The sequence below is a fragment of the Botryllus schlosseri genome, chromosome 10, assembly GCF_051294905.1.
Source record: "Botryllus schlosseri isolate E-star chromosome 10, Bs_hap1, whole genome shotgun sequence".
Lineage (NCBI taxonomy): Eukaryota > Metazoa > Chordata > Ascidiacea > Stolidobranchia > Styelidae > Botryllus > Botryllus schlosseri.
The window spans coordinates 18214711-18239566 of NC_137245.1; the positions used below are offsets into that span (position 1 = coordinate 18214711).

A 24856-nucleotide genomic window follows, 5' to 3' on the forward strand; every position below is an offset into this window, starting at 1 on the left:
GTGACCGAACAAAGAGCAGCGATTGGTTGCTTTGTCATTCTAGCCTTATTGCTCGCAAGTTGGCTTAGGAAACATGGCGAACCCGCGAAAATTTTCGGAAAAGATTGCTTTACACAATCAAAAGCAAGCCGAAGAGACGGCTGCTTTTGAAAGGATTATGCAAGAAGTATCAGTCACAAGAGTGAGTAACATATTATGCTCTTGCACTTGTGAATATAGTGAGCAAGTCGAATACTACGTTAACTGTGCTTGACTTGCAAAAGCTGTAGCATCACGTTGCATATTTATGCAGCCGTACGGTAAACCGTTTTTGCATTGCAACATTACGGGCAACCAGACACTGAATTCTATTTCATCAATGAAAGTTTCAGTACAATTTTAGCGACTGATTTCTTATTGTTATGCTACTTATTTCACAATTGAAATAACCTAATCCAAATAATGATTTGTGTCGCCTTTCGATAGGATATACCTAGTTATGTGTTGTGTAAATATATACTGTTTGAGATAATCCCTAAACATTTAGTGACTGGGCTAGGCGGAGCCTCACTATGCTACAAACTGTATATAACTAATCTCCTTATGCCTAACCTCTAAGATTGTGACAACTGATGAGGGGACGGGAGTGGAAACCCTTCCACCTGCTTCTGCAACTGTATTTTAGGCAAACTATTTGTGGATATGAATATATGATGGCCTGCAAAATGAAAATCATAGCCTACTATTGAACTGTTTTTTATGTTGCATTTTCAATGGTTACTTGCATAATGATATGCTTACAAATGTTGAAATGTTCGTTGCAGCAGCTCTCATTGCTGAACTGTGTATAAGTGTGTTTGCAATTGAACAATTGTTCTCCGTATAATGAGTACCATACAACATTCAACATCAAAAATGGGTTGACCCAATAATTCAATCACCATAATTTAGAAATCGCTTGCTGTGTAGCCTGAAAATTACGTGTGATTGCTCTGAAGTACTGCACTTGCAGCTGCGGGTCTCAAATTGGTTCAGGTCAACCTAGGGGGCTGTGTATAGCTCCACTTTTTGTTCAACAAATTTGCAATGTGCAGGTTTATCTGAGGAATATGTAGCATCAAGTAGAAAAGAGCTGTTTCGGGGTATGGTCAGCATTAGGACTGGGCATAATGATTCGAGTACTCGAATCTGAATCGAGTAGTAATTTTAATGATTCGAGTCGAGTAGTAAAATACGATTTTTTCGAGTACTGAAATTATACGCTCCTCGCCGCTGAAAGTTACTTTATCAACAAGAATTATAGTTTCGATACTAATTCTCACAGACGAAGCCCTGGGACCTTGACTGGTCGTACCGTAGCATACAATACATATAGTACAAAGCTACAAACGTTACTGGGAATAACGCATTTCTGAAGTCATTATCATTCCACGACATTGCCACCCAGTGAAATGAAATCAGTGAGGTCCAAAAAATACCTAGCTATCTTTAATATGATGGATAACGGACAGTATATTCTTTGTGGTGGAATAAAAGGTACACAATTGTACTTTGAAATACTATATTCGGTTATGACGTCATAATAAGGGATACTCGATTACTCGACTCGACTCGAAGCAGAATACGTGATTCAGAATCGAATCACCCGGGTACTCGATTTTGCCCAGCCCTAGTCAGCATGTGAAATCTTCATTAGCTAGTGAACCATATGTAGTCAGTGCCAGGGTTGTAGGTATCTAACTATAGCCTATAAATACACCTTAAACTTGGCTTGAACATTTTTTGTCATAAGTTGTTTTTTTTACTGTAAGGATAAGTGACTACCGAGGCACTTGTGAACCCGTTCCCAATAAACATATGTGCAACAGGATTTTCATTGCTAATTTGCCCAATCTTCATTACGTTGATTTGGAAACATGAACATAATGCCAACACAAATTGTTAGATTATATATCTTATTAGTTGTGTATTATTCGAGAGTCATCAAGATTAATGCTCATCAAATCTCATTGGCGGTACGACAAATCTCATTGAGTATTGCAAAAATATGCTTTTAGTCAATACTTACTTCACTGTTATAAAACTGGATTAAACCAATTCTGTATTCGTGTATTCAATGGCAAATGCAAAATTTAGATGCTGTCACGTTAATCAAGCCTCTACGCTTTTGAGTTTTGATTTTATTACTGCATTTACCTCATCATTTAATGAAGCACTGTTTTCCACAAAAGCTAATGAACCAGGTGAGGTATCCACCGACACAGAATCCAGGGTAGTCAGTGGTTATAATAATTGAATAGCAGTAGTGATTTTTTCGTATGTGTTAGGATCCTTGCTCTTTGAGAGACTACCAATTTGGTATAATAATTAGGCTGTTAATTCTCTTTCTTGGGTGTGACAAAGTGACTATTCACAATATTAAACTACTGTTTCATAGCTGTTTTTGAACTTTTACATTTTCTATTCGCTATCTAGCCCTGTCTTGAAATTCATCCAGTAATTTTTCATGGAATTAGACAGGCCATCCCCTAAAAGAAAAACATTTCTTCCTTTTGAGAGAGGCATCCACTGAAAGTGATGATTGTTTGGTAATTTTATAAATTTTGAATACAAGTCAGCGGCGACACTTGATTTATGTAACTGCTCATTAATTTAACCTCAAGTCCTTCACATGCATTACCAGTTGCCAAGGGACATGCTAGTTTTGTTATCAATTATATATAGTTCATCTGTCAATGGTATAGTTCATCTGTCAATGGTATTCCGTCATTAGCCGAGCTTGTTTATTTATTTGCTATATTCCTTACTTTATTCTCCCATCTTTTTTCTTACTATGTTGATTGGTGCTCCCCTATAAAATTACTCAATGACTCATAAAGTCAGTGTTCTGTAGTCATCGCCACCCTTGTATCACTTCCTTTCATTTGTCAGTGGTGTAGTCTCGCGCCTGGAGATCTGTGATTCGTAATAGACTGAATGGTGTGTTCTAGGGATCAGCTGCACCTGTATTGTTTTGGATATCAGCTGTTCGAGATTTGACCACTATTGTGTTGTGTTCAAGTTTTACATTTCCGCCCAAGCACAAGAATCTTAACAGCTGGTAATCGTTGGACGCTATTATTGTAGCTGTAGCAATTACATTCCAAATTAATCACTATATTATACTCAATCAAAACCAAATAGTGGGGGTTATTGTGTATGTAAATCGTATGCCATGAATCAGCTTAACATTTTTGATATCTTATTTTTGAAAGATGGAATATGTATGGTTTCTGATGTTTTACTCAAAGTATCAATTCAGCCACTTTCACTGCTATGGTGAAAAGCCAGACTACTAAAGATACTGTTTATCATGGATTCGTATTTTTTCAATTGTAGTGAAAATACAAATTGTAAGGTGGGTTCGTGGAATTTCAATATCTCATAAATAATATGCACATACCGGTAATAGTTATATTACTCTTATCTTTATTGATAATTATAGAATTTCATTTATCGTCAATTATGAGTTCATAATCCAAGCGTCTTCAATCTCAAATGTTCTCACTGTTAATTGGTTAAATTTTTTTGCGCTGTTTGTAGTTATCAGCCAAATATATCTTCTTGACTCGGAACTGACCACAGCACTTTCCTGCATTCCTCCAATTTGAATTTACATGACTGTTATGGTAAGCTTACCTTGGTGTGTTCATAAAACGCAGCAAAGCAGCCTTCCCAATAACATATGAATATTAAAATAGGCCTATTGGATAAAATTTTAGGTGAACGTTGTCCAATTAATAAAGTGATGAAATTTTGCAAATGACCCAACTTGTGGTTACTAGAAAATGGTCTGTACTGTCACTGATATCAGACATAGGATTTTTTAGGCTACAATAGTGTAACTCTGTGTACTACCATCATGCAGTTGAATGAAAAACGAGCCCTTTGAAGGAGTCGAAGCAATTTTGCATCATAGGGAGGGACTATTCCAAGTAGATGCAACTAATTTTATTGATTAATTCGCAGTCTTAACTTGGCTTTAAATAAAGTCAGAATCGCAACATCAGGTTTCAGCAATTTCATTTCACCACGTAGTCAATCCTTATTGTAGAACCGATATTGGTATTTATTAAAATAGAATAGGACGGACCCCGGACTTTGTGTTCTGTCATTCAATATCTGTGGATGCGGAGCTTAATTATCTCGTGACATTGCACGGAAGTTGTATCTGCCAAGCTTAGTTCTCTATGATATCTCGGTAATTGAGTGTTGTCCAGACTAAAATCACATAGTGTTTCGATGACCTTCTCGCTACTTCGAGTAACAAATTCTTTGCTGCACTTGAACTGTTTGTCGCACTTCTATTGCTGCTAGTTCAGACTGAACTTTTGAGCTCGATATTGAATTATTGATTAATTTTATAATTGAATTGCAGCGATCATTTTTTTCGGTTTGCATCATGTATGATCGCTAATTTATAAAAAGAAATCACAAGTCATTGCTGGAACTGTTGAATTCTGCTATCTTTATTAAACTATTCTTAGGCAATGCAGAAATAATTTTTGACTTTGTTATGTTATGCCATTCTTGCATGATTAATAACTCCTAAATTGTTTCAGCACCCGCAACAACGTATGCTCAGTCCCCACTCATTTCTGAGGCCATCTCTTGGCGGGTCGCTGCCCAATGTTAACCAGATGTCTGGACCTCCTATGGAAATGCCCATGAGACAGGTTTGAGCATGTTATTCTATAACAAACGTTTTCAATTGTTTGATTGTGTCTCTGCTGTAGCTGATAATCTTTCAATGTGCAAGCTACGAAGGCACCAAACGTACACAACATGTAGGGTACTTTGTTGATTTGTCAGCATTTGAGTGAGGATCTTTATTGTGCGGGAAAGTAAAATGATATCTTCGCTGTCATTGTTTCATTTGAAAGTGTAAATTTATTATTTCGATGATTTTTGATGGAAACACCTGTATGTTTATCAAGTTAGCGAAGTGCTTGGCCAAATCATGTTCCTTTATGTTTAAGTGTGATACCGTATTTGACTGAATAATGTCATGAAATCAGATGAAATAAATTGTTGACAACGTAATCAGCTACAGCTAGCTCATCGGCGGTTCCCGTTGTATATTGGACACTCAATTTTTCTCAGAGTCCATACGATGACTTCAAACCTCCACATTATCGTCACCAATTACGGTTTGACTCGCGACCTCGTCCTTATGACCCGAATCATCGAAGACAAGATATGCAAAATCGGCACCCCCGTCACATTGGATTATCGGGCAATCCTCACTGTGGTACATATCTATCGCCGCCACCTGACTCTAGCTGGAGAAGGTATGTTGATAAGAGACAAGAAATGAAGCTGTGCAGTGGAATATTCTTGTTTCAATTGTATATCTGGTGTTCTAAATTTGTGTTTTGCAAAATCATGAAACGATATCACTCAGGTTGGGTTGGTTCCCTCGTCCCGGTATATTGCTTTTTAGTTGACATTGAGCGCATGTTGATGTGACTGTTACAATGTTTATAGTAGCTGTCTTGCATGACTCAACAATGTCATCATGAGTAGGTGTTTGCATAGCATGGATGTATAATTTGCAGTGCAAGCAATGGAAGCTAGTCTCGGCTCATAAGTTGCTTGCAAATTCTAACGTTGTAATGACCCCATTACCTTTCCTTTTGATCTCCTGTTCCTAATGCTTTGGTACTGGGGCAAACAAATTGCTCAGGTTGATGCAGCTCTTGAGTTGGTTCAAATACTCCTGACTCCGACTCCCATTACTATGAAATCAACCCAAACACTCTCAAATGTGACAAGACAGGGCCAATTGTATCAAAATTGTATGGTAGAGTAGGCTAATTATGGTAATAGGGTTTTGTTAGCACCACAGAAACACTGCGCACCACAGAAACACTGCTGAAATATATTTCACTATCACTTATATAATTGTGGAATATGTTGAATTGTGCATACGGTATATTGTTTGCAATAACATTAACATAGAGAAACGTAGAAATGTTAAATAACTTGTCAGAGATGCCTATTTATGCACTCTTCAGCAAATATTTTGAAAAAAAAAGAATTTGACTCAACTCTAATATATACCCATACATTTTAAATATTACTTGCAGTTACAAAAGTTAACAATGTACTCAATTAGGTGAAGATATGTTGAAATTTCCTGCTGCTATGCCTGTTTGTCATTAGTGATATAGTCCAGGGATTTGTGCCCCTCTCTGTTAATGTTTACTGTGTATTGATTACTTAATCTGTCATCATCACTACACTTCTATTGCTTTTGGGCCACATTTATGTTGTTTGGCTACATAGCGGGACCTGGGGCAATAATTGTTTGTATTTTTACTTTCTGAATGTTATAGCAGATGAAACGAAGAAGCGTTTTCTAAGCACAATAAGAATAATGAGTGTACCTGCTTAATATAAATTTTAATTGTCATGGGAAAGACATGTTACTGCGACTTGCCGTTTTCTATATTGAAAGAGCTCTCAGCTCTGACCCAATTGATGCTGCAAGACCTGAAAAAAGGTTTTAGTTTAGACATCTCTACACTGTGTTTTGTGAAATCATGACCATACACTTCAATGGATGTAGGAGCCAGTAGAAACCCAGTAACGTGTACCGGTGTGTTGTAGCACATTGTTTTGCTTTTTCCAAGTTTACTATTGAAGTACCAGACGTCTTTACGACTCTGTCTTGGTTTTGCACATTTATCTGTAATATTGAATCAGTGCCGAAATCATACACTTTTGTTCAGTTGATATTCAATTTTTTTAGGAGTTTAGAATTCATGCAGCATGTCAATAAGTAAATTTAGACTACTAATCTATAGGACATATATTAGTTGATGTCTCATTAGCGTACTAATGTTTTTGTTGGACCAGTGGACGGAAGTATGCCGCCTGGCCTTTGCATTTTAGTACTGGTAGTTTGTAGTTGCATTCGTATAATGGTAATATTTCTGATGTTCGGATTGATCTCTGTAATCTGTCATTAATATGTTAAGGGATGTTGAATCCGCTATTTTCTTTCAAATTCTAGCATAAAGCATGTGAAATGTAGATTAGGTATTGTGTCGAGTCTAGTTGGCATAAGCTCATAGCCATTTTAGCGCCGACTGCCTGCGTGATTTTTCGCACAAACTTACAATTTGCTCTCTTTTTTTTTTGTTGCTTGCTGTCTGTCATATTCTATACCCCCTGCCTGTTACCCCTTACGCCCGCAAAATCCTACCCTCTTTCAATCACTTGCCCTGTTTGATACCGTTCGCTGGTGTTACCCAAACGACATTTGCTTGTGTATTGCTCGTCGGTAATTGTAATTGATGTGTTGGTGTTGTGTTCGGTCGTGCTCACCCTCGTCTGATGTCGTTGATGCTCTTGTGGGTCTGTCAATCCTTGTTGGCGGTGCTTCGTCACTATAGCTTTGGCCTCTCTAGGACCCATTCTGACTCTGCCCTACACCAGAGTGTTATGAACCCCGCCTCCCAGGAAACTTACGGCCAGATGGGTAATCAACCACACCTGAACCCGTTGATGCCTCCACCACACGCAAGAGGTATATTGCTTTGAGCTGTTTTATCTTGCGTACGTTATATGTAGTGACGTTTCAGATATGATGCCTTTAGTAAACCAGACGAAGCTACAGGAGCAATTAGCAGGGGTTACAAGGCCCAAGTCTTGTGAAGATACGCACATGAAGTAAGAGCCGCTATATTTTTGTAGCATATTCTCAGCCTGTTTGATCCTCGGCATTAGTTTTCTTCATTCACAAAGGTTGAAAAAATATCAGTTTCTATTCTCTGACAGCTAGTTTATTTTACAGCGTCATGTCCAATACAGAAGCCAACCATAGACTGGGAATGCTGCCTAATCCTACCAATCCCGGTTTGTCTCACGTCACACAAATTGGAAATAACACGGGATCCTTGCCAGGTAAATGGTCAGCCGAAGTGAGTTCCGGGGTGGGATTCATAGTTCTCTGCGCATCCTCGTATTGATCCCAGTTAATGGGCTGAAATTGATCTAAATGAGAGAGATATTGATTTTTTTACGACTATCCTCATATTTTACGTCCAACACCCTTAAAATAAGATCATGTTTAATGCATAAGCTGAAAATTAGCCCTATATTTCACCTGGTATTGATAAACGTGTTATTTGATGTCCTGGTGAGGGTGGGCTTTTTGGATGCTTGCAAGAACAGATGCGAGATTTGTATTTTTTTACGTTACTGGGAGTATCATGGCAACTGTGACTGAACGTAAATTCATGTATGATCAAGCGGGCCTCTTTGGACATGATTTAGTTACGTGCGCATCGCAGCACATTGATAAATCATAGACTTGTATCGTAGTCATTTGCATTACTATTACAAATTTGGCCATGGGCCAATCAAAGGTGAAGATCTGATCAACGAAACATCAGAGTTATCTTTTGAGAAACATTTTGTACAGCATGATAGGCCTACATTGTTTATCCCACTGTTATGGTTTGCAAAGCTTCGAATAATATCCTTCGAATAATATCCTTTTCAGACCTGACGAGTCTACATATTCCCTCGCCCTTATCAAACCCAATTGATTATGATGAGCATCAAAAGCAAGTGTCTCAGGTAAATGCCAGTCTGTCATTTGGTTCAACAAACTTAGTATGCTTGATAGGCATGTATTTGCCGTTCCGTTAGAATCATCATCCGAGTGGAAATTTACAATCCCCGGCCTCTATGCTCTTCAATCAGGCTAGGAGCACAGGAAATATTCCTGCAGAGTCGACCGTCAGCCCACACATTGGAGGTACGTCACTTAAATTTACTATGTCATTGCGGGAAGTTGTTGAATATCTTCTTCACTAGACAGTGACAAGTGCCTTCAGATATAATTCCTTTCTGTGGTCGCTAGTAAGATAGCAGTGTGTGTCGTTTAGCAAAACAAAATCTCGAATGTTATTAAACGAGGCCACTGTTATTGTAGGTAAATTGTAACAAACTTTTTTCCCTCGAAGCTCTCTGTACCCAAGAATTACATGCTACCCGTGATGTATTTGAGGAAGTGTGAGGCATTCTTAGGTACATAAGGAATTGAATTAACCATTTTATGGTATACTATTCAGTCTGATTATTTTGTAAGCCTTTTGCATGGAAGCATGAATTTTGTAGTAGAGTCAAGCGGTCAACAGTGTGTATGAACCATTCTTGATACATTTGATGGATCGAAACAGTTTGATAACTATTGCAGTTGTACACACTTACACACTACTCAGCATGGTTACAATGATGGAGTCTGTAGTTTATTTGTATATTGTTACCGAATAGTGTCGGCTTGTGTCATTTCTCTTCGATAATATTTTTGATTTATTGACTTTGTAAATACTAACATGTTTCCTATTTGTTGTGTAAGTTTTCAAGTTGATGCTTCCGCTCCTGTTTCCTTACCTTGCAATTTACCATGGTATAATCTGCACTGTTACTTTGCTCTTCAGGAAACTGTTATCCTTGCAATAGATATTATTTCCTTGGTCTTTAAAACGTGAAATTGGGCAATTGCGCTTGACTTGCGTTTGACATTCAGCTTGATTGTTGGTACAGTAGTTTAGACTTTTTAACCTTGCTCCTACTGGTGATGGCTCCCGGTGCTATTGTATTGCAAATAACAAACATCGAGTAAAAAGCAGAGGACCATTGTCGAACTATGACTTGTCTGAAACTTAGAAAGGCTGGATTACAAATCATACTTGTATCAGGATGAAATAATAACCAATGTCTCTTGTCCTTCACACGGTGGTTCCCAACCATCTCCACTGTTCTTACCCCGTTGAGATCTTTAACCAATTCTCATATTCCCATATACAAAACAACGAAAGCTATATTGTTCTTGTGTTTAACCGTTCTACTATGGATTATATTTTGTTATTGTTTTTAGGCATGCAGGAGAATATGTAGTAGTCGAGGAAGGCAGCCATATAATGATGATCTTTATTGGTTTTGTATGTGTTTCCAACTCAGATCATATACCACCACGTTCGTTGGTGATATTTGCATCGAATTTTCATAGTTTTATGTACTTGCATGTGCTAACGTGGTGCCTGCCATCTTTTATCAGGGAAGCACCCAAGAAGCATAAAACGGTATGAAATTCGTAAAACAGTTCACTGGTAGTGACTTTTACTAGAGACCAGTCAGAGCAGAGGTGTGATGTTTTTGACGTGCATGTATGCGGCGAGGTACCTTTGTACTGAATTCATGTTACTGAAACCGTGTTCTTGTAGTTTTTGTCGAGATACAGAGTCGGTACGTCACTTAACGCATGTAAGCATGGCATCACAAGAGAAACAACCGAATGCGAATTTTAAAGTAAAACAAGGCATGGAAGCATGCATCAGGAGGATTGTAGGGTCGGATTAGTGATAATAGTGAAGGCACTTTAAAAGTAAACCGTTGTTGAGTTTGCAACCTCGAAAACCCCGCGGCTCTTGATATATTTTAGTAAAGGCAGTCTGACTGATCTGGCATTGATTTTGACCCACCAGACTGGGTGATGTTATTTATTATAGTTAAGTATGCAAGGTAGACCATGTGTAGACAGTGCTCACAGATTTATCGTGCAAGTCTGCAAAAGTGTTAGATTTAGCCGTACATTTTGGAATAGATGCCTAGGAAATTCCGCTACCAGATACGAGCAATTAGTCCTGCCTGACTGCAAAATTTTGACTAATTCACAGTGTGTTGCTGTTGTTCAGATGGCTGTTTTCTGGAGTGTCTCCGGGCAAGATTCTATGGGATGCAATAGCAGATTGTGGCAGCGTGCGAAAGTTATTTGGGGTGTGCAAATTTGAGGTATTAGGATAATGTGTCATACGCTGGATCCCTTATGTTTCAGACAGGAAACGCGTGTGATACCTATGCGAGATTTTGTTTGTTGATAAGGACGGATATCGTATTAGCCACTGTGGTTTTCTGTAATGGAAGAAGTTGAGGAATTGCAGGAAGACACATGTTCTTCAAGATTGTATCAAGGTTCATGTCAGTTCGATATATATAAATTTACTAGTAATTTTGGAGACTTAGTCATGAATCATGGCAGAGCCGCTATTTACAGTTGGGATTATTTGATATCCCGCTCCCATAGTACCTTCAGGCGTCTTAAACACTGTAATATTCCTTTGTCGGTAAATTAGCAGTAAACTTTGCAGCAGTTGCATCTGGTGTTGATTCAGTCCAATGAGTAGATCATGCTTCAAGCATTCCCCTGAAATGGCCAATTGACGATGTTACTTGTAAAACTTTGTCCATTGTATAGCAATGCATATAAGAGAGAGTATTATCTCAGTCTTTTGAAATTGTCCAAATAGCTACAAAGCGAAATTGCCTTGTAATGTAAGGCTGATTTCAAGCAATCAAATAATTACTTGTGGTCATTTTAAAGACTGTCAGGCTCTTCTGCTAATCCTATTTGATTAGTAGAAGGCTAGAAGAGCGTATGACGTCTGGTTGGTTCGGTGACGTAATCTCGGCCGTAGTAGTAGTAGTCTGACCCAGTATCTGAATGTTGCCTGTGGAGCCGGCGTAATGTTGCCTTTTATCGATCCAGATTTAGGTACACTTCTATGTTTATTCATTTTGACTCATAGATATTGCTTTTCAATTTTTATTGCTCCAGGTCATTCGAAATATTACCCACACATATGATCAGGCGCGTATCCAGAGCGCGAAAAAGGGGGGGTTTTGCGTTACGAAATTTGCTATTGTGACGTCATCATTACGATCACTCGTCTCCACGCCCTGGCGAATATTTAATATATTATAGTTTAATAATAAACAGAGATTTGCGGTGAGTGGGAGATGTACGAATACGATACGGACATTGCCTGAAAATCGCGTTTCTTTTATGGTCTGATTGAAAGAAATTCGTAAATGCTCACATTTAGTCATGAGCCGGCAAACGCCGCCCGTCTTCAAGCGCCTAGTTCCGGTCAGAGATGCGCGATTTTGTTGGGTTTTGACGATATTATGCGCACGGTCGGTAGTATCGCAGCGGACGAGCAAGCGCGGAATAGGGCGGTAGCATAAACGAGGGCGATCGCCACAGAGAGGTGTGGTGTGAACAGTGTACGTCGTACACGAATGTGTGCTTTTCAATGGCTTTACTAGCCATACGGCTGAGCGTGTAGTACGCGCGAAGGCAATTAGACCTTAATTGCAAGCACGCAAGTCAGTCAACTAATACCGAGTACACACTGGAATAATAACTTGATCGACAGAGAAACTTGTCAGCCGATATAATTAGGCTTTACTACTATGCCTACTCAATTCTCCCGTTCAGCGACAACATAGGCCTGTATTTGGACGACAGCAAGCCACCTAACAATCGGGAACGTGGATTGCTAGGCTTGTATTTTGAAATGTGAATGTCAATCCTAGGCCATTTCTCGCCAATAATCGCGAATGCAATGTGGATTTGACAATAGCATTGTCGTACTGGTGCCGTCGTGTCTGCGTCTCGCTGATCAATCAACACGCCGCCACGTGCAATTCTTAATTAGGATTTCAAGGCGAGCAGGCGGAGCGGACTCGCGAGCGATGTTGATTGCCGACAACTTCGTCTTTGCAATTACGTATCGCGTCGGCCCATTAGATTAGATTTTCCTAAAATGAGTCTCTCGTTTTAGCAAGGCGAGAGAGAAATCGAGGGAAGAAAGTTGAGAACGTCGGCAATTGCCACAGCTGAAATGTAGCTGAACAAGTGCAGAATTCGTATGGAATTAGCGAATTATAATGACCTATTTTATCCTTTCGACTAATTTGGCGCATAATTCCAATATTTTGTAGGGGTGTTAGTCCCCTTAAATAACATTAAGACGCCATATTCGCCTTCTCATACGTAAAAACGAATATGTTAAACTAATAAATTAGCAAATGTTAGAGGCTATATTTGACATCAATTTTTAGGATTTTGAAAAGGGGGGGTTCCGACCCCCTAACCCCCCCCCCCTGGATACGCCACTGCATATGATGCACAAGCGCCAAGCCATTAGCTTTCTTTCTATAATTGACATAACATAATGTAATGTACTCTGTTGTCGTGTCATTCAATGGGTGTTGCTTTACTAACTGTTTTGCCGTTGTATGTTTGTGGTGGTGAGAATAACTTTTACTTTACCTGGCCCCCGCAGGATTGTCCCGCGGTAACCCAGCGAGCCCTAACCGACCGCGCAGACACACACACACAGACACACTCAGTCCGCTGATCGATCAGAGTAGAAGATTGAAATATCAGGGTGAGTATCGAGTCTACGGCATTGCGAATAGTCCTGACGTCGGCCATCCGATGTCAATGGAATCCATACTGGCTAGTGGTTTTGATTCAGTCCAGGCAACTAGACCGCTGTACCACATTCTATAGAGATAATCGCCGCTGTGATTCTATTCTTGCCCTGTTGTGTGATGACAATGAGCCAATGGTTGCTGAGTCTCCTCTCAATCATCTGAATTAGTCCCTTCATGGAAAAGTCATTTTCCAGCTGTCATCTCATTCTCAAGTCATTATAATGAAAGAGCCTTGTGCATTATGATTATTCAGTTGCTCAGAATCGGAGAGTCAGCGGCTGGGTGAATTTGCATTCAGCAAGTCTGCCATCTGGTTGGGTCTTGTACTTGAATTAAACTCAATAGAGCTTCATTGTACTGCTGAACAAGACCTAGCAGATTATGGACGTCCAATAACTGCCAGCTACTGTATTCCAGAACTGGTAGAATATCCATAACATGTCAAACGATATGGAATGCAACCTTCCTAGCCCGAGATATTGGTACCACGACATTTGGGAATCATCCTAGCATGGCTCTTAATTCAGTACTCAAGCAATACATGCACAATTCTGAACTAATAACATTCCCTGTACTCTCATTGATTACCTATTGCATCACACATGTCACCTCTGTATTACTCACTAGTTTGATGTACTGCATGGCTTACCGGTTTTGTATCATAATCCAGTGTATCAATGCTCGAGACTGTCGGTATGAAGCATGCTGAAATTTGTGTTGAAGTGTTATCTGTGTCCCAACACTAATTCACCGCTTAACTATATGTTGCATGGAGGAATAATACCGCCTCATTACAAAAGAACAATATCATCCCTCTAGCGCTTGGCAGTAAATCACTTGCAGTGCACTTGTGTTTTATTGATCACATCACAATACTTATGTTGATATGGTTTTGAGCTTATTTCAGTAATGATTGCACTAAGCTTTTTTTCTATTTGCTAAACGTCGCAAGTACGACACAAAAATTGTGAATTCATTATTCATACATTATTGAGAAGAGGATTCTAGAATGCCAGTCGACCTATTTGCCATTTGTTAATTCTAGTACAAGTGTCTGGGATAATACCAGTGTGCTAATGCCAGTGTTGCCGATATAGTTTATCAGTGTCTGCCAATATGTTTTGTTCTTTCTTGATAGGTTTTGATTTGTCAACCCAATCACGGCTGCTTGCTTTCTGTTAATGATTTGCGGTCTTACGATAGCAGCAGAGTACTCGTACCTAATAATTCTGAAATCCGACAGCTGTTGGGCGTGGTCTGTGGTGCTTTGTGAAATTGATTAATACCTTTCTGAGGACATTGTGTCGGTACTTGTGTAAAGATAAAGACCTGAATGGGTTCTGTCGATATCAGATTGGCATTTCACTAAGTGTACGGTCCCCATGTCGCGCTGTGTAAACAGCCGATGTCCAGACATGTTTCCTGGAAAAACTCGGCCCGGAACTGTTGGATTTTGAAGATTTTGTTGATTCAACTGCAGTCGGGTTGAAATCTGTTCAATATTCTCGAGTGTGTGTTTGCCTAATTCTACTGGGATAAAGTATGCATTCAAATTCATATATTCTCTCTTTGACATGCTGGGCACGATTGCTGTGGCACAAATTGTTTGGCTTTTATTTGGGATGATTGTATGATATCGATTCTCACTGCATCAGAATTAACCCACGACTGTGTGTCCGATCAAGCATAGGTAGACTACTCCTCGCGCAAGGCTGTCAAGCCACATAGACTTCTGTATTTGTAGCTTGATTTCCTCACTCCAACCGTGCTCTAAAGCTAGCCTAGCCCATGCTTATTACGATGATTCTATGTTTGGAAAAAATATGAAATTTAACCTTCGGATGTATAATTACTCAAGAAAAAGTCGAAATGTTGATTCTGTTTAGGTTGAAGTATGATATATCTGTTGACGACAATTCATTATTATGATTATGATATCTGCAAAATGTGACGGAAGAGCTGTAAATTCACGAAGGTTACTTACGGTACACTTGCTACAGCGCTACGACAGTACACACACACTCATCCGTTTTATTCACCTGTCGCAGGCTGTGTTCTTTCTTGTGCTTAATCGTTTGAGTGCTAGGAGGGGACGGAAACTGGTAAATTAAATTATCGAAACGATTGTAAACCGACTCTCAAATCCAACAAAGTTGCAGCTCTCTATCATTTCATCCCGGATACATCCAATTTACACTTCTGTTCATTTGGTGATGAAATCAACACCCTATGTACGGTTTGGGTCCTCAAACATTTTATGTAAACGCCCACCTGCACTGAAACTAGTTTCAGATATTTTGTACCAGTGTCTGCTCAGCGACTTCCGCATAAGGTCATGATGCTTTCAATGATAAGCCACATGGCTGGTCCCACCGCACATTATTCACAATATACAACTCATGTTTATTCTGCATTGCTTTGCTTTCAAAAGGTCTTCATTCGTCAAAGATGGGAGTGAAGTCGGAACTGAAAAGTCCTCCCATCGGCGGGCCGTATTCGTATCAATATCAGGTACGCGACCTTTCGCTCCATTCGTAATTCGCCGAGTAACGCATTTTGCGGCTGTTATTTTTTAGGGTCCGGTCCATCAAGAGATAAGACACCATCTACAACACAGTACGTATACCAATTGTGGGGGTGTACTCCAGCGGACATATGATCATGTGACACTTGAGCATATTGGTTGTAGTTGGGGTTTGGGTTATGGCAGTGATTCCCAAACACCGTGGCGCCTTGTTTTGGAATTTTGTAAGAACTGGATAAATAAACTGAAAACCTTTGAACATCTATATTGATTTACGAAACGAGCCGTTTTTAAAACGCTGTTCCCGCCAAAAACTTTTAATGAATGTGGCTCTCTGTTTCTAAACCCTATTCCATGATCGGTGCAAAAGTAATCAAATTATATCGCCATTTGCATCATGGCTATGGAGTTTCTGTTTTGACTGAAATTAAAAGTTATAAACGTGAGACGCTGCTTGGAATCGACAGCTGAAGAATGCGGATGTCTTTGTCAACAATGCAGCTTCGTTTTTAAAGCCACTGTTCTTCTCGTGTGTGTTTGCCGCAGTCATTTTATCCTTTTTCTTTCAAGCTGAACAAGTTTGGGAACACAGTGTTAGGGTAAGAGTTTTGGGGGGTGTTTGGGATCGCATCTCGAATGTAGTTTTTTTCATTGCGCCGCTCGCATGTCATGCGACCCATTTTGAATCTCTGCGCTAACATCTCGCTGTTTTTCAGCGCCAAATAATAATCATCAGATTTTACGGGTCGATGTCAATGCCGCGTCGAAAGTCGGGCAGTACTCGCAGAATCACCCGTTGCCGGGGCACAGGCAGTCCACCGGGCCTAACATGTCAAGTCCGATCACGTCACCGACGTCGCCTACTTCGCAAAATAGCTTTTCCCCCGGCGCCTCGCCACAGGTTAGTCCATTTTCTCACTGCTTTTTAAAAAATAATTGTCGAGCTTCTATTTTATTGCGATGCAGCGAATGATTGTGATATTCTGTGAGATTCAGATTGACCGAGTGTTAAGGTTACTTGGCCTTTTTGTAATTTTAGTCTTTTCACCTTTGAAATTACTCGTCAGTCAGCAGTGACAATCTTTATATCGTTTTTCCACTCGAAATTCAAACCACTTGCACCAAACGTGAGGGAATCTGCAAATTGTGAATCTCGAGAGATTTTGACAATCTGTTCTGACGCATTGTGAGATTCGGCTTGATATCGCGGTTAGTAATTCACACTCGGTGATTTTGCATCTCGTATTGAAGATTTGTAGAACATGACACGGTATTGGATAATCCTTACGACAATGCTATCCGCACCGGAAATTAATCATTGTGTGACAAGGTTACGTAACGACCTTTAATTGCTTACGGAGGCGGTTTCGCTTAGCTCGGTAATTTGCCTGACTCGTAATCGGTGAACGTGTTTCGACAGCATTTACCTGAGCTTACCACGTCTGGCAACCCGGCTCTGTCAGAAGCCTATTACAGAACGGAACCGCCGAACATGCAGCCCTTGCAACACGAGGTAACGGCGCCCGTGCATGCGTGATGGAAATATGTGCCGTATAGGCATCGTACTTTGCTGTTTTTGCACGTTTGGCTTAGATCTACGGGCAGTATGTTGAACAAGTTGGTATGATTCTGGTCATCAGCTCTCTACAGATCATCGAAGACAGAGAAAGCAAAAATTGATGTCTTTTGCTAATAATCACACTTGGCATTGATATTACCTAATAAAACTTGTAATTTAGTAGTAATTTCTTTCAATGTGATATACTGTAGGTGACGTCAGGCCTTGGAGTTTTCAAAGTGCGCTCTTCCGTTTATGGTCTGTGTAGATAAGGGCAGATTTTAGTTGCATAAATTGTGACCACGGACCCGGTGGGTGACTGTGACCTGCTGCTCTTCTGGCTGATCTAACCTTCTTTTTTCTCTAGTTTGAGCAATTTCACTTCGTGAGCGACGCGGGTATGTCTCAGACGTCGATGCTTCCATCGGGTTACAGCAATTTACAATTACTTGGCGATAGTTCGTTCCCGCAAAGTTCTCCATTTGGAAATCAGAGAAGTAAGAGCCTGCGTCTGGTGTGTGATATATTGTAAATGTAACTCGAATAGCCAACACGAATGCTCCGTCTGTTTTCTAATACCGAAGCTTACATTTTGCATCCTTGTTGTAATGTGACGGTCTTGATCAGTGATTCCCAACCGCGGCTCCAAGCTAGCCTTCTTGCCAATCTTGCTGCTCTGATTGACCTCCGAATATAGCACAAAAATATAATAGACAGTTGTTGCTTGTTTCTATGCATAGTTATAGTCTGTATGTGAAAGTGAATGCTAAAATAGGGATATTTATTATGTCTAAAGCCGCCCAAAGACGCTTCTGAGAACGGGAAAAGAATTCTTGCAGACGAATGCATGGATGAATTCCTGTCAGACGATGATATATCTTCGAGTTCTGGTCATAGACCTTTATTGATCGTCTCCCGCAGAGTGAATTTCGACACAATTTCACTGACATCAAAGTGACGACTCAAGTCCAGTATAAATTGCAATATTATCATCATATAATTCGCATCAAACTTGTGCATTTAAGTGCTGAAATGTATGAAGAGCTATCACATAAACGACATATATAGTATGCTGTAGTAATGATATGCATTTTCAGTTTGTTCCAACGTAGAGCAGTCGCCCATCTGCGTCTATCAATGCTAAAATAACTGATGTAGAATCTGTAGAAGTCTATGTGCAATGTACTTGCTTTTGAATTATCTGGATGGTGAGATCCAAAGGTAGGCTAGACGCCTTTAAATTTTCGTTAAAAGTATACTCAGGTGTTTTCATGCGGCTCCATAAGTAGTCTGAAGTTTGCAATGCAGCTCCGACATCCAAAAAGGTTGGGAATCACTGGTCTTGATAGTCGTTCTCGTTTACATCCCAAATTCTTGCTCACAAAACTACGTTGTAAAAGGTGCTACTGTCTCACACCAAAAATGCTAACCCAGCATTTATAAACTTCTGCGTAGCTGAATAATGATTTTATTTCCGTCTATTCCAGAGTTCACCCTTTCATACTGTGTTTTATTATCTTGTGCATTGAGATGTATTTTAAGTATCACTGGACCGTGCGACTAAATCACTGCGTCATTGTAAATAGTGTGGCTAATTTTGATGTGGAGTAGTCGTCTTTGCGTCTTTTTTCTGTCATAAAGACCAGCGAGTTGAAAGATGATATTGCCAATTATTGTTTTGGTGTATTTGGATTTGAACCTGGTTTGAGTCTAGAAGACGGCGGATAGTTAACTTGATGTTCATATTCAACGTGGAGATCTATAGCGAATAGATCTGTTTTATTCCAATGCGGTTGCCTTTTATTAAAGCCAATGTTATTATAGGCATTATTTTTATAGACTGTGGCTTCCTAGGTTCAGACAGCAGCATCTACGCGTACAACAACGGAAGCAATCTATTATATAAGAACCTGATTTCACCAACCGCAAAGATACCCGACATCGTATTCACGGGTATGTGTCTCGCTTTATCTTTGTCACTGTACGACTGATGTATATCTGAGCGACAGTTTTTTTGCATTGTGTGTCTTGAGTGCGATGTAAGAACGTTCACGACCGTCAACTCTATTCAATCGCTGACAGCGGCATCACAGTAGTATTTGCTTAGCACTTAAATGTGCCACTTAAAAGCAGTGTTGTTAGCAGGGAACAGGCAATGCGGCACACCCCGTTTGACAATCAATCCCAGTTAATATGCTGGCCTTATTGCTTTTCCTGTTGCGACTGGCGTGTTAATGCGATCTGGAAAGGAACTTGTCGCAATGTGTCATTATAGTAACAGTTGTAATGAGGATTTTCTGTTCATTCCTTCAGCTTCGATTAGGATGTCGCAGTCTGCGGTCCTGGCATTTTACTGACTGGTATTCTGTATACTGAGAGCGATTCGCCAACGCCCAACGGGGTCATGGATATTGTGAAAATATATTTCGGCACAATTTTTTTTTTCATTATTGCAGGGCCTTATTTTCGTATATTGATGCAATAGTTGTGATTGTAATTGATGGCAAATAGTAGATTTGGTCGCAGTAAATCTGAAGTCTGTTTTCGAACATGAAACATGCATCTTCGTAACTAATGCAAAATGACTGGTGGCTTCAGAATTTATAGAGCGAAATTCTGCTACCCTGATACAGAGGAGCACTTTCACCTGTAAAAACAATACAACAAACTACCGTCTACTTCAGAAAAGTCAAAGTATAAAAGTTTTGTGTCAAAAATGTCGAGCAGAAGTGGCATCGGTGTGGAAGCGTAGCTAATAGGTAGCGCAGTAGGCAACTGCTATTTGAGAATTGCATGGAAGGGTAGGGTATGACTGGAACATGATGTTCCGTCGTGTCGACGTGCTGAAATTTGCAACCGTAAATACTAATATCTCGGAAAATGTTCGAAATTTCTATTTGATTTGCGCCGGTTTCTTCTACTGGTTGGAATTGTGACAAATTTGATGTGCTGTGTTTTTTTGACGCTTCTTCGATATAACCCCGAGATCAAACATATCAAAATTTATAAACGGAAAAATAAATTTCGTGTTGGTACGGAATATTAGGGTTTGAAATTGGAAGAGGGTTTGGGTATGCCAATATTAGGGTTGTGGGTGAGAGATATTAGGGTTAGGGTATGACAGATATTAGGGTTAGGGTATGACAGATATTAGGGTTGTGTGAATGACGTATATTAGGATTGGGTGTGAGGAATATTAGGGTTAGGGGTGATAAAAACCCCGAACTAATGCCTGCAACCTCCAACCCAAGCATCCGCCATCCTCCAACCCTAATATCTCCCACTCACAACCCTAATATTGGGATACCCTAACCAAAACCATAACCCTAACCCACTTCAAACCCTAACATCCAGCAACCACTACTTCAATCCCATCCCAACACGAAAAAGAATTTATTTTTCTGTTTATAAATTTTGATATGTTTGATCTCGGGGGTATATCGAAGAAACGCCATTATTTAGGCAACCTAACAATTTGTCCAGTAGGGATAGGCAAAATTGAGTACGAATTGTGATGTGTTAAGTTCAAAGAGCTACATTTTAAACGACCACAAAGAATACAATGCCACAGCCCATCTCTACGTCACATTAAAGATTATATTGTGTTTTTCGACCATACGTATTTCATAGCATTTTGTGAAAATGCTATGTCAATTCCACTAACGTTCATAGCTTTATTGCTACATGTCGCGATACGAGCGATCGAGGTTTACATGCTTCCCACGGTGAAAATGGTATCGAAACAACAATTCTCAATGATACATAATTCTTGGTGACAAGGAATATTAATGTCCGTGCTCGAAGAACTAGTCCTATCTACTCCCAATTATTATAATGAATACTCATTTCAGATTCGAGTACTGAATCATTGTGCCCACTGTACAGCCCTATGAATCCGTAAAATTCGGGAAAAGGGTTGTAGTGAACAGCCATATTGACCAGACGATAATAGCAATTCGCGTCCAAGTTGACTGCATTGTATGTGGTATTTCCGTTAAGGTGACGACGGACACACGTCGAAAGTGGGTGGCGAGACGCTTCTTTACCCCGGGGCGGACCTGACATCCGACTACTTCCCCGGAGACGACCTAAAGAGCAATTTCGGCATCGAAGAACTGCAGATGTTAACGGAGGACAAGCTGATCGAGGACCCGGTGATGGAGGACGAGCTGCGGATGAATTCGACGTGAGACGGGGCTCTTTTTGCCAGACCTGTCTCTATCGCAGCCGGCCAGGGGCCGACTGATGTACAACCGCGCCGCTACGCAAACTCGACGGTGGGGGGCAGCGGCGGGGCAATCTCGCGCCGACGTCTTTTAGAGATGCCTTTTCTACGTTGTTCCTGACTCGAGTCGCTTCAGTCGTGTTCGAGGTGTGTGTCGCGAAATGTAGACTCGCGGATTGCACTTAGATCGCGGCGATAATCATGTTCGAGAATGCGTTATTTGTACGTGGAGCGTTCTGTGACCTGATACTTTCTGCGACAGTGGTTCCCAACCTTTTTATGGCCGCGACCCAATGTCGGATTTGAAAATGTTCCACAACTCTAGATTTGGTAAGCTGATTACTAGGAGAAAGGTCAGCACCTTCGCTCAAACCTACTCACTGCCTGTTGGAGAAGCTGATTACTTCGCGGCATTCGGATTGGAAAGTGAATTTCGATATTGACACAGCTTTGTGTCGTTGACTGTTCCGAACGTGCCGTAACCGATACGATATGTTTTCGGCAACAAAAAACGAAGTACGGAAAGTCTCTTGAAAAACTCTTACTTTATGCAACTCTGAATGAGCAACACAGTTCCCGGGGCGATAATAATTCCAGCACCGTTATGTGTTATCGTAACGCCAATAGGCGCCCCACCTGTTTCCTCCTTCGTTTGTTTGTCGTAAACTTGTGAAAAGCGTCGGTGGCTTGAGGAGGCGATTTTTTTTTCTGGCAGAAATATTGCGGCAAAATAATTTCAGACTCGCATTTCTGAATTGGTACCGGCAAACACCATAATCTGGCGCTTATCCGTTGGACCGCGGGTAAATCGGTTAGCAGGATAAAGTTCTATAACCTCTTATTTGTTCATAGTACATTTTTCACGGCGGACATCTCGCGCTCGCTGCGGTTTCTACTACGACTTGGTTTTTTTGTATCGATGCCATTTGTTGCGCTAGTACCCGGACTGATACGAATCTTTTATCATTTGTGCCAGAGACGAATTAGTTCAATTTCTCCCTGTCGACTTTCTCATCTTCCCTGCACTAATGTCGCGACGCGGATACGCTTTCTGTTCGGGGTTGTCCTTCGGCGATTACTGCCATCTTTTAGCGTGTTGTTCTCGTGTTCTCTTCTGTGACGGAACACCGGAATTGTTCGAATGTAGTGGCGGGACTTTGTTACCAAACCTGAGCCAACCGCAAGCAGACAATCTACCGAAACAGCCTGCTCCAGTACTGCGGCTCCCACGCTTAAATTGAAAAATAACTTTTTGAGTGTACCCACTTGACAGAAAATCAAAAATAACTGTCATTGCTTTCAATTCTCGGAGTGTCACGAAGGTAGTTGAAACACAAATACAAAACATGAGCTAATGCAAATGCTAAATCAGAGTTTAGTGGTATTTGATTGCGTCATGCTTTTGTGCTGGTATCCGTCGGCCCGTGCAAGCCAGCGTTTGTGCTTTGTCTGCGGTCGCTGTTGGCAACTACGGATCCAGGATCCTGCATTCGAACGATTGCGGCGATGTTCTAAAGCGCGATTTCCGACGTCGATTACGAAAAGGGTATGCGGATTCTCTTCGAGATTAGCGCTCCGGCGACCTCCTCGATTGACTTCTTTTTCTTTCTTTCTACGTTTTTATCGTTCGATCCCGATGAGATTATGATTCCCGGCATTTTACTTTCCGTTTCCTTTTTACTGACATCTGTAAAGTTTCCCGCCAGGCCCGTATCGTATTACGCTCGTTGAGGTGCTCGGCTTGTTCCTTTGCGCTGCGTCGTCGCTGCGCCGTCTCGGTCACAGTACGCAGTACGTTTTTATCTTGGTTCCTGGTCTTATAATTTCGGCAATACGCTGTAAGCGGCGATTGCGAATTGATTCGTGCTGTGTTATAACGTGCCCTTTTAAGCCGTTAGCAGAAAAGTTCCCGTTTTTTAACCACTAAACGTTGGGTTGAATCCGTCTTCGAAGCCGCGAAGTTCCATTTAGAGTCGATTTTGCAATTTTTGCGTACGGGCCGTTATTGATATGGATTAGTTACCATCTCGTTTCTATGGTCTGTCTTGGAGAATTCGGCTACTTTAGGCGCCGATTCGACCCGAATTCAATGAGGATAGCACACCCAGCCTGCGCATGGGAACGTGAATTCGTAGCTATATTTAATACGCACTTCGAAAATTGAGCAATAATCGCGTTGTTTTGTAGTATATGCGTGATCTGTTTACTATCAAATTTCCCGTGGCATTTTATTCGTGCGACCGAGCGAAATCCGCAGTATGGTAGCTTGTTGGTATGTTTAGAGCTGAGAAAACTTCGAATGCTAGTCAGTTTTTATGCGACATTTCAGCGGCGCCCCTGTGTTTCCTTGTCGTGAAATGTGGGCGTGCGGCTACCAACGTGTAACGGCTGGTATGCGACTTTTTGAAATAACTTTCCCATTTGTTCCTTTGCGTTTAGAAGTTTCCGCTTTGAACTACTAACAAGAGAATAATGCTTATTTTTGTCGTCGGTGAAGTTTGTCATATTCTGCCGTTTGTATATTGGTTTCCTTTCGATTTTCTCGTTCTGATCTTACGAAAATACAAATCTTATTATTGCAAGGCTTTCTGCTAATTTGGTCAACGGTGAGGCGAGTTAGGGAGGAGTTGCGGTGGATTTATGTTGTCAATTGCGCTTGAATTGTACTATAAAACGGAAAATAGCGCGGTAAGAGGAATAAACTAGCCTATAATAAATGAATAAAATACTACGAGTAGAGCGGTTTTCAACTTTTTTTTGGGGGGGGGGGGGCGCGTGGGCCACCTTCCGTTTTGAACATGATGCAGGAGCCTAGCATCGGCAATCTGGACGTTTTGGCAACGTCAATTATTCACGATTTCCACGTTGAATCATTAGCCGACTATTCATTCCATTACACCACGTACGAATGGGACTGTCGACCCCGTCTACGAGTATTTGATACCGATTCGTTTGTTGGTATCACATGGTCGGAAAAATGCACGACCCGTTCTGGTAGCATTCCCGTGCGTATCTGCATGCGTGCATGCATCTCCAAGATAACACTGCCAAACTCTATCACAATGCAAAATTCGAGGCTGATTTTGGGGGGTTCCGAGACGATGAGCAGAATAAAATTTATATATTCGTAATCAGCACAGCAGTAGATTTCTATTGATGCCCGTTTTATCGAATTTAGCGCTCGGTAAGCCGGTCAAAAATGACCGTAAAGTTGCCTTTGGTCAAATAGAAA

The 24856-nt window shown here is 40.7% G+C and overlaps 1 protein-coding gene across 4 annotated transcripts; it reads left to right on the plus strand.

Moving 5' to 3' along the window:
* LOC145449159 (CREB-regulated transcription coactivator 1-like) lies at positions 1-24206 on the plus strand. Of its 4 annotated transcripts, none has more exons than XM_080327630.1 (15): positions 1-181; positions 4581-4694; positions 5122-5309; positions 7434-7552; positions 7608-7695; positions 7820-7929; positions 8531-8607; positions 8680-8788; positions 15749-15828; positions 15894-15933; positions 16558-16742; positions 17262-17354; positions 17767-17896; positions 19239-19352; positions 21399-24206. In XM_080327630.1, exons 1-15 carry the CDS (start codon positions 74-76, stop codon positions 21587-21589), a joined length of 1746 nt encoding a protein of 581 aa, XP_080183756.1. In that variant the 5' UTR covers positions 1-73; the 3' UTR covers positions 21590-24206. The 4 variants fall into 4 exon arrangements, with proteins under 4 accessions (XP_080183756.1, XP_080183757.1, XP_080183754.1 ...); XM_080327628.1 differs by having other exon boundaries at positions 2-181; positions 7419-7552; XM_080327629.1 differs by having other exon boundaries at positions 4-181; positions 7419-7552; positions 19254-19352.
* The last annotated feature ends 650 nt before the right edge of the window (positions 24207-24856 follow it).